This window comes from Capricornis sumatraensis, chromosome 10 (assembly GCF_032405125.1).
Source record: "Capricornis sumatraensis isolate serow.1 chromosome 10, serow.2, whole genome shotgun sequence".
Classification (NCBI taxonomy): Eukaryota; Metazoa; Chordata; class Mammalia; order Artiodactyla; family Bovidae; genus Capricornis; species Capricornis sumatraensis.
In genome coordinates, this window is record NC_091078.1 from 16,101,520 (window position 1) to 16,113,918 (window position 12,399).

At 37.2% G+C, this 12,399-nt stretch overlaps 1 protein-coding gene across 3 annotated transcripts in view; it reads right to left on the bottom strand.

Moving 5' to 3' along the window:
• Positions 1-130: 130 nt before the first annotated feature.
• FAM149B1 (family with sequence similarity 149 member B1) overlaps positions 131-12,399 on the bottom strand; it is a 51,508-nt gene continuing 39,239 nt past the window's right edge. Inside the window, exons 8-14 of one of the 3 annotated variants that reach the window (XM_068982117.1) lie at positions 10,628-10,752; positions 8,742-8,848; positions 6,148-6,372; positions 4,646-4,769; positions 4,283-4,408; positions 2,455-2,533; positions 131-1,321 (exon numbers count right to left, since the gene is read on the bottom strand). In XM_068982117.1, the coding sequence (XP_068838218.1) occupies positions 1,248-1,321; positions 2,455-2,533; positions 4,283-4,408; positions 4,646-4,769; positions 6,148-6,372; positions 8,742-8,848; positions 10,628-10,752 (860 nt within the window). In that variant the 3' untranslated portion in view covers positions 131-1,247. Of the gene's footprint in view, positions 1,322-2,436; positions 2,534-4,282; positions 4,409-4,645; positions 4,770-6,147; positions 6,373-8,741; positions 8,849-10,627; positions 10,753-12,399 lie in introns of all 3 variants that reach the window. The other 2 variants (XM_068982115.1, XM_068982116.1) reach the window with 2 other exon arrangements.

Here is a 12,399-nt window from a genome sequence, read left to right on the forward strand (position 1 = left end):
GTTACTGAGATTCATGTACATAATTTATCTGAGGTAAGCATAAGACACGTTTTCAGTTTGTGATTACAAATAGGTTAAAAAATACTCTTTAATTGTATTAAAAATACAGTTTAATGCAGGTTGTTTGCTGTATCTGTCTTCATATGATAGTATTAGAACACTTTGAAACAATAAAATTATCCCAATTTATGATCATTTGAATTTATCAACTCTGAAGATTAATAGAAGATCTAAAACCAAAATGATCATCAGAATTCAACGAAATTTAAATAAGTTTAAACCACAGTTAAAACCATTGCTGCATTCATGAGTGTACTCGGGAAAGGTCCATGTGAAAATCAGTAGAATGCCAAAATTCTCTTCCTTTGCTCTTAGCATATGTTTATACTAGACAGAACAGCAGGGTTTCAGGAATTTTAAGAAGTTGTGTCTTGCTGGCTCACTAACAGAAAGATTCTATAAATTTTTAAATTGCATTTCTTAGACCTGCAGGAGAAAATCTGGCAAGGCAGGTGTGATATTTGGTGGGGTGGGTTGGGGGTGGGGAATGACCACTAAAGTACTTTGAGAAGAACACAAGTATAACCTGATGTTAGGCAGCTGTTGTAAGGCTGAATTGTCCTACCTGGGAAAAAAACATTCATTATTTATTACATGGATTACTTTATACCAGTGCTCAACATTTATGTTTTTAGTTATTCATCCCTGCCATATATATCTGCCTATGGATTTGGACATCTAAGAGAAAACTTTAGGAATCACATCTGTGTGATGTGGTTTTTTACAGAACTGTCTCCTAAAAATGACTTACAAGTGAGTACACCTCTCCAGAAATTAACACAAGCAGAAGTATTCCAAAGCCAATAATAATGTTATCAAACGATTTGCTACGTTTTGTGTACATGTAGTCTGATAGAATGCTGTAGTAATTGAACTGATCATTGTTAACAGACAACATAAGCAGTGATTTGGAGGAAATTATTCATTTGTTACATCTTTGGCTATAAACTACTGTCCAGTGAAGTGATTAACTTATGCTGAACAGAAGACAGTAATTGGAGATAGAAACAGTACCCATGTAATCTTTGGCTGATACTGTTCTCAGTCTGTTGTACCAAAATAATTCACAAAGATGGTTTCAGGTTGTCTCTTGTATACAAGGTCTGCATCATGAGATGACTGAACATTGATTTGTGAAATCTTCCCATGTGTTCCCTGCAGCCCGAAGAAAGTTCTCCTCATTCGTGCTATGGTCCCTGCCTGGTTCTAGAGATTGGTCCACTTCTGTTTTGAGATTTTGTAGATCCATGTAACTGAGGACCTGAGAGACAAAGATGACATCATAGAGTAACATGAATAGACATTCTAGATTTGATCGTCTTGAGCTCCTATGTACAGACTTTTTTGGCTCCAACTGTTAGACTTTAAATTTGGAGACTGTGGCTAAGTAGTAAAGTTTATATTTACTAAAGCAATAAAAATCGTGTTTACATATTTTATGATGTAAAAACAAAATCTATGTAAGATGTGATGTCGTAACGTAATTTTAGAAAATAGTCACTAATTAAAAAGGAATAAAATGTGTTTCACTTACCTAAACATTATACTAGTTATACTTGACCATCAGCATGGCCAGATGTAATAACTGTAGCTCAGAGGCAGTAGTGCTTCCCTGAGGACTGATTCAAGAACAGAATCTGCTGACAGCATTCAAAGACTACCAAGTGTTGCTACTAGGAACCTGAACTAAGAGAATTTACTTGAACTACAGAGATGATTTCAGGCAGATTACTTTTTAACATACTTGCTGATTAATCTGATTATTAACAGGAAACATTTCAACTGCCTGGTAATTCTAAATTTCACCTATAACATAAGGAAAAAATGACCCTGGTGGTGAGAAGACCATTATAGGAAGAATTAAGACATCCTTAAATTTTCTTCTATCACTCCTACAAAAACAGAAACTATAGAATATAACTTAGACAAAAAAGTTAGTGGGATAGAATCAGACTCCTCATGTCTTGATATTGTGAATTTCTTTTCTTACCTTGGCCTACCAGTTTAACTGATTAGAGCAGTTTAATCCATAGCAGTACAGGTTTTTGCCTACATAATAAAATCCATGCAGTGTTTGAATGCTATGAAAATGATTTATTTGGCTTAATTGGTTTAGATTTTAAAAAAAAATGTATTGTTTACTCTGCCTGAATGGCAAGAGGTTAATTTATATATGAGAAAACAGATCTGGAACTTTTTGGCTTTGAGCAGTTAAGAGTTCTCTTATTTTTCTTTTTATTACTATATCCTATATTCCAAAATGAATTTGAGATGATTTACAAAGATGTAGGAAAGCAAAATATAAAATCTGGAGGAAGGAAAAATAAGCATGGGAAAAAAGCAAGATCTTAACAAGACTTTAGTAAAATAATCCACCTGTAGTAATATCTCCACCTGTCCCTGCAGATCCCCTACCAGGTCGGGCCTGGTGAGGATACTCAGTAGCACACGCACGACGATACTGCGTATCTGGCTGAAAAAGAGAGAAGATGAGTCACTGCTTACAGTGTGACTTCTTCCAGAGGATGTGTTAGTTGTTTTACAAGGGAAAACCCTGAAGTCAGACAGCAGTGTAATTGGCATCATCTGTCAGTCTGAGGGACAGTTGGCTGAATATACTCTTAACATTCCAAGTTAAAAATCCCAAGCCAGCAGCCCACAGAGTGATTGTTAACTTGTAAAAATTGCAAGTTCTGCAACTTTATTAATATGCCTTTAAGAAAATCTCAGCATTTATAAATAATCCATATGGTTTAATATTTCTTAAGTACTCATAATTGGCTCTCAAGGGAATTTGAATCTAATTTCCAGTGCCTGCTGACTGTTTAAAACAACAGAACAGAACGTTTTCAGCAACACTGACAACCTCCATGCTTAAAATGTGACTCAAACATTTCAAAGTTTAAGGGATTTAAAGATTTTAAGATACAATTAAAATATCCACATGCAGATACTAAAAAAAGAGCTATCATGGCCATTTTGCTAGTACTTCTGGGACAACAAACATCCCCTCAGTTTCTTGTCAGCACTGGAATAAGAAATTTGAGGGTTTGTTTTTTTTCCTCTCCTGATAAAGCCCCATGTTTTCTATCAGTGGTCAGCAAACTTTTTTTTTTTTTTAATAGAGGACCAGATAGTAAACATTTCAGGTTTTGTGGAACATACTGTCACTGGAACTATCCCATTCTGCTGTTAAGAGTAAGAAAGCAGCCACAGAAAGTACAAAATTGAATGTGGTAGCTCTGCTCTAAGAAAACTTTGTTTACAAAAACAGACAGTTAAGCTGAACAGCTCATGAACTAGGATAGAGGCAAGAAAAGATTCTTCCCTAGAGCCTGCAGTGGGAACATAGCTCTGCTGATACCTTGATTTTGGACTTAACAGACTCTGGAACTGAGAGAATAAATTTATACTGTTTTAAGCCACCAAGTTTGTGGTAATTTGTTATGGCAGCCCAGGAAGCTAATACAATGTCCCATTCATTTATTCTCACCACTCTTCTAATGGAGGAAAGATCATATGGTGCTTTAGGCTGATACAGTTTAAGAATTATGAGTTGAGATAAGTGGGTTGCAAACACCACTGTCTTGAAAACTGGTTTAGGATGTGGGTGCCTGGTTCTTGGGCCACAAGTGTGCCCTCAGTCACTCTGGGCTTTCCAAGCCCTCTTGTACAAAGCAAATGCCGTGGGGCTGAGTTTGGGGCAACGTCAGTGCCTGACCTCTAGTCTCCCAGTCAGGTTGTTTCTGATGTTTAAAAAGTCTAGTAAATGTACATTTAGTGGTGACAGTGTTAGCATTTCAAACACCAGTTAACAAAAACTGCAAGTCTTAACTTGCCCATCCACCAGTCCACAAAATAATGTTGCCACTTTTTGTTTAATTCCCTCAGAGCAATGTTAAAAGAATGAAGTTAACGCTAATCTGATATGCACTGGAGTTTAACTTTTTTTGATTATTCTCAGAAATATCTAAATTTTAAATTGCTTAGAATTTGCTGTTTATATATAAGGCATTTTACCTTATTTTTACAAGTTAAAATAATGAGTGGCAGAGAGCAATTAGAGTTTCAACAAATATACTTAAAACGTAAAACACTGTTTTTATTAGAACCTCAGCTTTTACTCTAAGAGTTAAGTCACCATATAAAGCCTTAAGCCTGCCAGACTAGTTTTTTCCTGTTTGCTCAGCTATCAGACAATAGAGGAAGTATGTCACTCTACCAAAAATGACTGAGTTGTATTGGGCCTGGAGAAAAAGTCAGGTAACAGGAGCCTCTCCTGGGGCTGCTGATGGTTAGGCTCATCCACCACTGCACTTCGAGCTCGACTGGAATCGCTATGGGTTTTCTGCAGAAGGGATAAGAATTACAGAAACAGTTAATTTATAGTGGAGTTGTGCATGTCCAGTATCAGCCCTAACAGGTATGGTAATTGCAGGCTAAGCAGCTCCAATTACATTGTCAAATCAGAATTCAGTTTGTACATTTGACAAAATATACAAGTCAAAACCAGAGCACAGATCCTGCAGAATTACTGACCATGAGGTTTTATAAACATTGGAAAGGCAATAGGAAGGAGACATACCGTTTGCCTTTGTGGCCCCACCATGCTCAAGTGTTCTGCTTTAGAGGTGCCAATAGGTGGCAGCAGATTATTTCGACTCAGCGGCAGTGGTGAGGGAGAGGAGAGCGAGTCAGCCGCCACAGGGCTGCAGATCCCACCAGCGAAAACCAAGATATGAAAGCATAAAATTGTAACAATATAAACAAATTGGTTAGCATCAAATACATTGAACAGATGAGTTTAATGTCATGCACAGAAAGCTTTAAGCTGCCTACACTTTTTTAAGTGAAGCGATCTCAGGATTTTGGAGAATGAAAATTTGGGGCTTCATAGTATTTTCTTATTTTTTGTTGAAGCTTCATCCTATGTGCACAGCAGAATTTGACCCTTTCTCCCATAAAGAACTGGAATAGAACAATTTTCCCTATCCTGGGTTGTTTTTTCCTGACAAATTCATAGATTGGTAATTTCGCATCTGATGAAACACAGTTCTGGGCCTTCTGGTTGTCCTTTTCACTAAAAATTATAATTTCCAGGTAAGGATCCTAAACTTTTATTTCCTTCCAAAGGATTTGGAGCAGTTACAGTATTACTCATGCCCAAGACAGTAATTAAAGCTGAATGATACTTTTCATATCCCAGAAAAAAACAAAGTAACTTATTTTTCCACTTTGAAAAAAGCACTGTCGAGGGATGAGATTAATTTTACATCAAAACCACTCATACCCAAGTGAATGTATAGCTTTACTGGTATAGATAATATACTAATAAGGTCAAAATTAAGAAATGTTGGGAGAGAAGTATAGTGACATATGCTTCATTCAGAGGCTGAATTCAAAACGCTGAATTCAGTTATGGTGTTATTAATTCCTACCCTTGATCATAGTCTTAGAAATCAACCCTCATAAGATGTTTTAAAAATTAACAACTTATGGAAGGATTTTATTTTAAAAACTTGACTTGGAGTCTTTTGCACAGTGAGATGGGAAAAGGGAAGAGGACGTGTTTACTGTTACTTCCTAGGATGTGCCAAGGGACATTTTTTCCTGGGGTACAGGCAGCTACTTATCTGAGATTTATGAAGTTTTCATTGTTAGTGAAATAAGTAAATCCTATTGGTATGGAACAATATTAAAGGAGAACTAATCATCATTTGGGGGAAGAATTTTACTGAGCATGTTCCCACTAACGAAAATGTTTTAATAAAAATATATATAGAATGTCTTCTATTCCTTTGGTGAGTTCTGTTGAAATATTCTAGCCAACATTTCATTTGTGAAAATATGTTTAGCTAAATCAGAAGGAAGATAAGTATAATCAGAAGATAACTATATCTATATATTATTCAAATATAACTCCCATTTTTTCTGTATTAGATTTAAACCAGTGTACAACTCATCATAAGAATATGTAGTGATTACTGCCTAGGCATATATTTCAATCTTATTTTTAAATTCATTCTATATGTAAAATTTTTCATTAGTTTTACCACAGATTCCAGAAATTCTGCTTCTGAAACCTACACTCGGGATCCTCTGCGTATTTCATCCATAAGTCTTGGTGTTCCAGCGCGTGAATGGCTTGTGCTGATGGGATGAAGGGTACGTGGTGGGGGGTTGCGTCTCCTGGTGGACTGCACTGTATATGACAGAAATGATGTACTAAGCTTCAGGGCTCGATTTGGCCAATTTCGAGTTGAAAAGATGGTACTGGACCCAGGTCTCATAAGTAGCTTGTCATCAAGATCTCTAGTGGCCAAATATCAGAAACCCACAGTGAGATCAAGACTGCTCTGTACAGGGAGACAGAACTCAAAGGGTAAAAAGCCTTAAACTTTCAAGTACATTCAAGGGAGAGAAAGGCAAAAACAGAAAACAATCAATCAATAACCTAGTTTTAGATGTCATATAATTTATCTCAGGAATGAGAATGTGTATCTGAAAAAAGGACATCATTTCAGTCTTACACATGATTTACTAGAGTGGAGACTTGGGAAATCAAGTACTTTATTCACCTGCCATCAGAGTCATTTCTTCAGTTACTGGTAAAGGCTAACCGGTAGTGTAGCTACTCCAAAGTGCTTCCCAGAAGTTTACCTCAGGGAATGTGCTTCCCAGAAGTTTACCTCAGGGAATGTGCTTCCTACCGTGTTGTAGGCATTCTTTTTGCTGAAGGCATGTCATCAGAAAGACTTAGTTGAAAGGCCAGTACTGCTGCTTAGTAGTGCTGTGGCACTAGTGTGGCTCGCATTGCAGAGATTAAAATGCTGAGCTAGCTGAAGCCCACAGGGGTAGGGGTTCCTTAGAAAGCTGGGAACAGCCAAAGGGTTCAGAGCTTTGTGCAGCCCAGGTCAGTAGATCCCCATTTGCGTAAACAGCTGTGAAACACAATACTCTTCTGTAAGTACTCTGGTAAATAAAATACCGTATTCAACAGTTCAGTAGCTTAAACTCTGCCCCACAGATTCAGGTGCTTCATTTTTATGTTTTAAGCAGATGAGAGACCGTTTGATTTTATTGTAAGGCACCTAAGAGATAGTATTTATGCTGTGATATGGAGGGAAAGTGGAAGAATAACACTCTGCCACAGGCCATGTTCTTCAAGCTTTCAGGCCACTTTGGTATCCTCTAGCACAAAATATGCCTCAGAGTTTGGAGAACTTTGAAGGAAAAATGCCCATCACAGAATAGGGCTAAACCTTGAGCATTACTTGTAAGAGATCTTTCTGGTCTTGCCTCCCTAACCACTCACTTAAGCCCTTTGTTTACACAGCCTACCTGCTTTCTAATTATAGGAGTTTAGGCCTTAGCTGCTCTTCATTCATCTTTATTTTTCCTCTGGACTGCTCACTCATAAGTGGATTTATCACCTCTATACTTCTAGATCAGTCTCCAAATCTGACCTCTTCTATACGGCCTATCATTATAAACTCAACAGACCCTACACTCATCTCCCCCATCCCCAAACTGTCTTCCCTTGAGCTTGAAATCTGAGTTCACCTTTATTCCTGTTTTTATAGAATCTGATTTCTTTTATGATAACTCCTAAACAGTTTTATTACTTTTTAGTCTTGGCTACATCTTGAGAACAGACCCATAACTGCCTGAATTCCTGCATTAGACTTCTCCTTTACCTTCAGTTCCTCCTTCTTTAATCCAATCTATGTTCTACTGTGTGAAATCTTTCAAATTCCTGATTTAAACTGATGTTCTCCAAAGCTGAACACACACACTGCTGGGTGGGAATGTAAAATGGTACAATTCTTTTGAAAAAATTTTATGAGTTTATTATAAAATTAAACATATACTTATCCTTTTACTTCTGTATATTGATAAATGAGAACATAAGTCCAGACCAGTATAAGAATATATATAGTGCCTTTTATATATAACAGCCCCAACCTGAAAAATAGCCCAAGTGTTCATTAACAGAAGAATGGATAAATAAATTGTGGTATATTATTAAAATAGAATACTAGTTGGCAGTAAAAGAGAATCACATGCAACATGAATGGATCTCAGAAACAAGACATTCAAAACCCTCCACTGTCTGGTTCCAAAGTTCTTTAATTTCAGTCTCTGCTTTCCCACTAATCACACCAGTGGTCTTTGATCAGAACATTGAAGTTCTAACCTATTGTCTCCTGTTCTACTGTAGCAAAAAATGATCCGCTTTCTCTTCTAAATATTTGTATTTTCCTGTCTCCAAACCTTTCCCCACGTCATTTCTCATATCTAGAATAGCTTTGCTACTCTTCTCTGCTTATCCATACTTCCATTTTTCAAGGACACATTTAAAACCTGCACTTCCCACCAAAATGCTTCCCTTCTTTGGGACTGCCATAGTGTTCACTCACTTGAAGTACACACACTTGGTACTCAGTCACAGGAACGCCCTAAATGGTTAGGTCTCTTTTTAGTTGTGTGTCTTCTCACCAGTTATTTTATCAGCTCCCTGAAGGTGGAGACCATTTTCCTTATATATGTCTACTCCCCACATGTCTCTGGTTGCTTGGTAGGCACTCAATACATGCATGTTGATTGACTTGACTTTGCTTTCCTTTTATTTTTTAGTGATCTACTTAAACTCTATAGTCTTAAAATTTTATACTTCTTACAGGAGCTTGTCCATTAGAGAGAGATTTCTTGGCTGTAGAGGCATCCCATGAATCAAGAGACCATTCACATTTGGCTGATGACCACTTGCTGCTTGACAGAGACTCATCTACATATCAAAAGAAGATGTTTCTCATTGGTTGGTGACGATACCAGCTTAGTTTCCCAACTTTGCCAAAAGTTAATATTTCCAAATTAGATAATTTATGTATTTTTTTCTCCTATGTCTTAACTTTTGTAGTATCTTGGCCAGTATCCCATCTGGGGCCCCAAGTCCACTGTTAAGATGACAAGATCAGAGTCATCCTCTTCATTTCTGAATGGGGAAGCCTGATCAACTTACGTGAAAGCAATTAGTAGCCAGTCTCATTGGGGAGAGAGGACCTTTATTATTATTTACATTAGAAAAAACAACATGGAACAAAAATGGGAAGAATACGGGTAAACTCTAGTATATAATCTTTTACCATCACATAATCCTGTGCTCTGCTAATGCTCTCTGCTACATCTGGAGCAGTCAGCTCTCAATAATAAGCTCAAATCTGAAGCCTATTAGGAGGAGTTAATCTTATTTGTTCTAATGTTAGCAGGATTTAGTCTTACATGGACTGCCACTGCCACCTTAGTGTCCTGTTTATCTTCTCTCTTAGGTAATCAGTTCAGGGCCCTTTCTGGTTAGCTCCTCCTCTCCCAAGTAGGCATTCTTCTCCTACTTTCTCTCTAGAATATTTGGATTATTGCTTCTCCTTCCTTTGGTCATTAACAACTAGAAATGTGTATGTTAACTTTTCAGGGCTTAGGCTACTTAAACCATAAGCAGACCAGTTTGACATATAGAAGTATTTTATTACTGTCACAGGAATATTAGATTACCTGGGTCATCCTCTAGTGTGATAAGATATGGGCCTTGCTGAGTTTATTTTCTAATTGAAGTATAATTGATGTACAGTATTATATGTTACAGGTATGTATAGTATAGTTATGTACAAGCTGAATTTACTTTTAAATAACCCTTTTAAAAATATAGCTGCACAATATCTGGCCAGTATACCAACAAAGGAAATAGTAGATCAGGCTCATTAGCCTGCAAGAAATGGCCATCTTATATGCTGAAGACTGAAACCATTTTCTCCTTTTGATTTGCCTTTTACACCTGGGTAATGATTGCTGCTAAGCATCCAAAAGCAAAAAAGTCAACAGATTCAAATATAAAAAATGAAAACCAGGTAGGTCACAATAACAGAAAAAAAGAGGGAAGAAGTCAAAAAGAAATTCAAAAGATAGAATGTTAAGGCCATAGAAAATCTGACATTGGCCCCTCATTTTATTATATATTTCATTCTTCCCAAAGCTGCCTGGAGCTGACCATATAGTTGAATTTTGTTTGCAGAGCTTATAGATACCTTTTCAAAAGAGCTGAAAATTACTTATCAGCTCTGCTAAATCGTTTCAGTTGTGTCCGACTCTGTGCGACCCCAGAGATGGCAGCCCACCAGGCTCCCCTGTCCCTGGGATTCTCCAGGCAAGAACACTGGAGTGGGTTGCCATTTCCTTCTCCTATGCATGAAAGTGAAAAGTGAAAGTGAAGTCGCTCAGTCATGTCCGACTCTGTGCAACCCCATGGACTGCAGCCCATCAGGCTCCTCCATCCATGGGATTTTCCAGGCAAGAGTACTGGAGTGGGGTGCCATTGCCTTCTCCAACTTATCAACTCTAACTTGCTGTTTTTTCAAAATGAAACTTTTGCAAAGAATCACTGGATTACTATGATAACACATAACTTTACTGGAAAAAAAAGTCATAGTGATACAATTAAGCCAAATAACTGAGCAGACTTCTCTATAAGAATAGGTCTAGGCTCTCCTGTACATTCCCCTGTGGGACTTACCGGATTTGAGGTGATAGACAGCACCTTAGACTGTGGCACTCGAGGTAAGACCAAAGGTTGTAGTTCACTCAGCACACAGGGGCTTTGTGAAGCTGGTCTGGTGATTGCAACATTACTCTCATCATCTGAGCAAAGGAATAGAATCTATTATCCATGGATATCTTCAGACCCACAGCAACAGTACTGTGAAAAAAAATCTCCCCTGAGAATTCATAATCTCAAGCTAGGCTTCACTAATCTTTATAGCCCAGTTTCATACCACCTGCCATGGTTCCAAAAAAACACTTTAAACCATGAATTTATTTTAAAGTGGTTTCTCAGGCTGGTGATGCCTGTTGGTTCCTGGCAGAATGAAAAGCAAAGATTAAAGATTACTAGAGCAAAGCTATCTAATGGGACATTTGGAGATTGAAGGAAATGTTCTATATATGCACTCTCCAGGATAGTGGCCTCAAGCCACATGTGGCTATAGAGGATTTAAAATTTGGCTACTGTGGGGCCTAGCAAAACTTACAAGCTATTGCAGAGTAAAAGAAACCATAAACAAAACGAAAAGACAACCTGCAGAATGAGAGTAAGTGTTCGCAAATGACATGACTTAATTTCCTAAATACACAAACAGCTCATATAGCTCAACAAAAAACAACCCTATCCAAAAATTGGCAGAAGACCTAAGTAGATATTTCTTCAAAGAAGGCATACAGATGGCCAATGGGCACAAGAACAGATGCTCAACACTTCTAATTATTAGAGAAATGCAAATCAAAACAATGAGGTACCAGCTCACATGAGTCAGAATAGCCATCATTAAAAAGTATACAAATAACACATGCTAAAGAAAGTTCAGAAAAAAGGGAACCCTCCTACACTGCTGGTGGGAATATAAGCTTGTGTAGCCACTGTAGAAAACAGCATGGAGGTTCCTTAGAAAACTAAAAATAGAGTTACCAAATGATCCAGCAATCCCATTCCTGGGCATATACCTGGACAAAACCATAATTCAAAAAGATGCATGTACCCCAGTGTCCAGAGCACAACAAGAGCCAATACATGGGAACAACCTAAATATCCACTGACAGATGAATGGATAAAGATGTGTGTGTGTGTGTGTGTATATATATATATATATATACATGAAATAGTAGCCATAAAAGAATGGAATAATGCCATTTGCAACAACATGGATGCAATGAGAGATTATTATACTAAGTGAAGTAAGTCAAAGAAAGGCAAATACCACATGATATCATTTGTAGAATCTAAAATATGACACAGACCTATTTGTGAAACAAAAAATTATGGACATAGAGAACAGACTGGTTTCTAAGGGGGAGGAGGCTGAAGGAAGGATGGAGTGGTAGATTGGGGTTAGCACATGTAGGCTTTTATATATCGAATGGATTAAAAAAAAACAAGGTCCTACTGTATAGCACAGAAGTATATTCAGTATCCTATAGTAAACCATAATGGAAAAGAATATTAAGATATGTAAATATGGATGACTGAATCACTGCTGTACAACAGTAATTAACACAACCATTGTAAATCAACTATACTTCAATTAAAGAAAAATTTAGCTAGTGTGATTGAGAATGGAAATTTAAAATTACCTAATTGTAATTAATTAAAAATTTAAATAGCCACGTGACTAGTGAAACTTCATACCCATTACCACTGCCAGTTTTTGTGGCAGCGGTAATTATATATGTCTTTGGGGAAGATATATACCGAGTGTATAATAGTGTCACATCTATATCCACTTGTTTATGGCT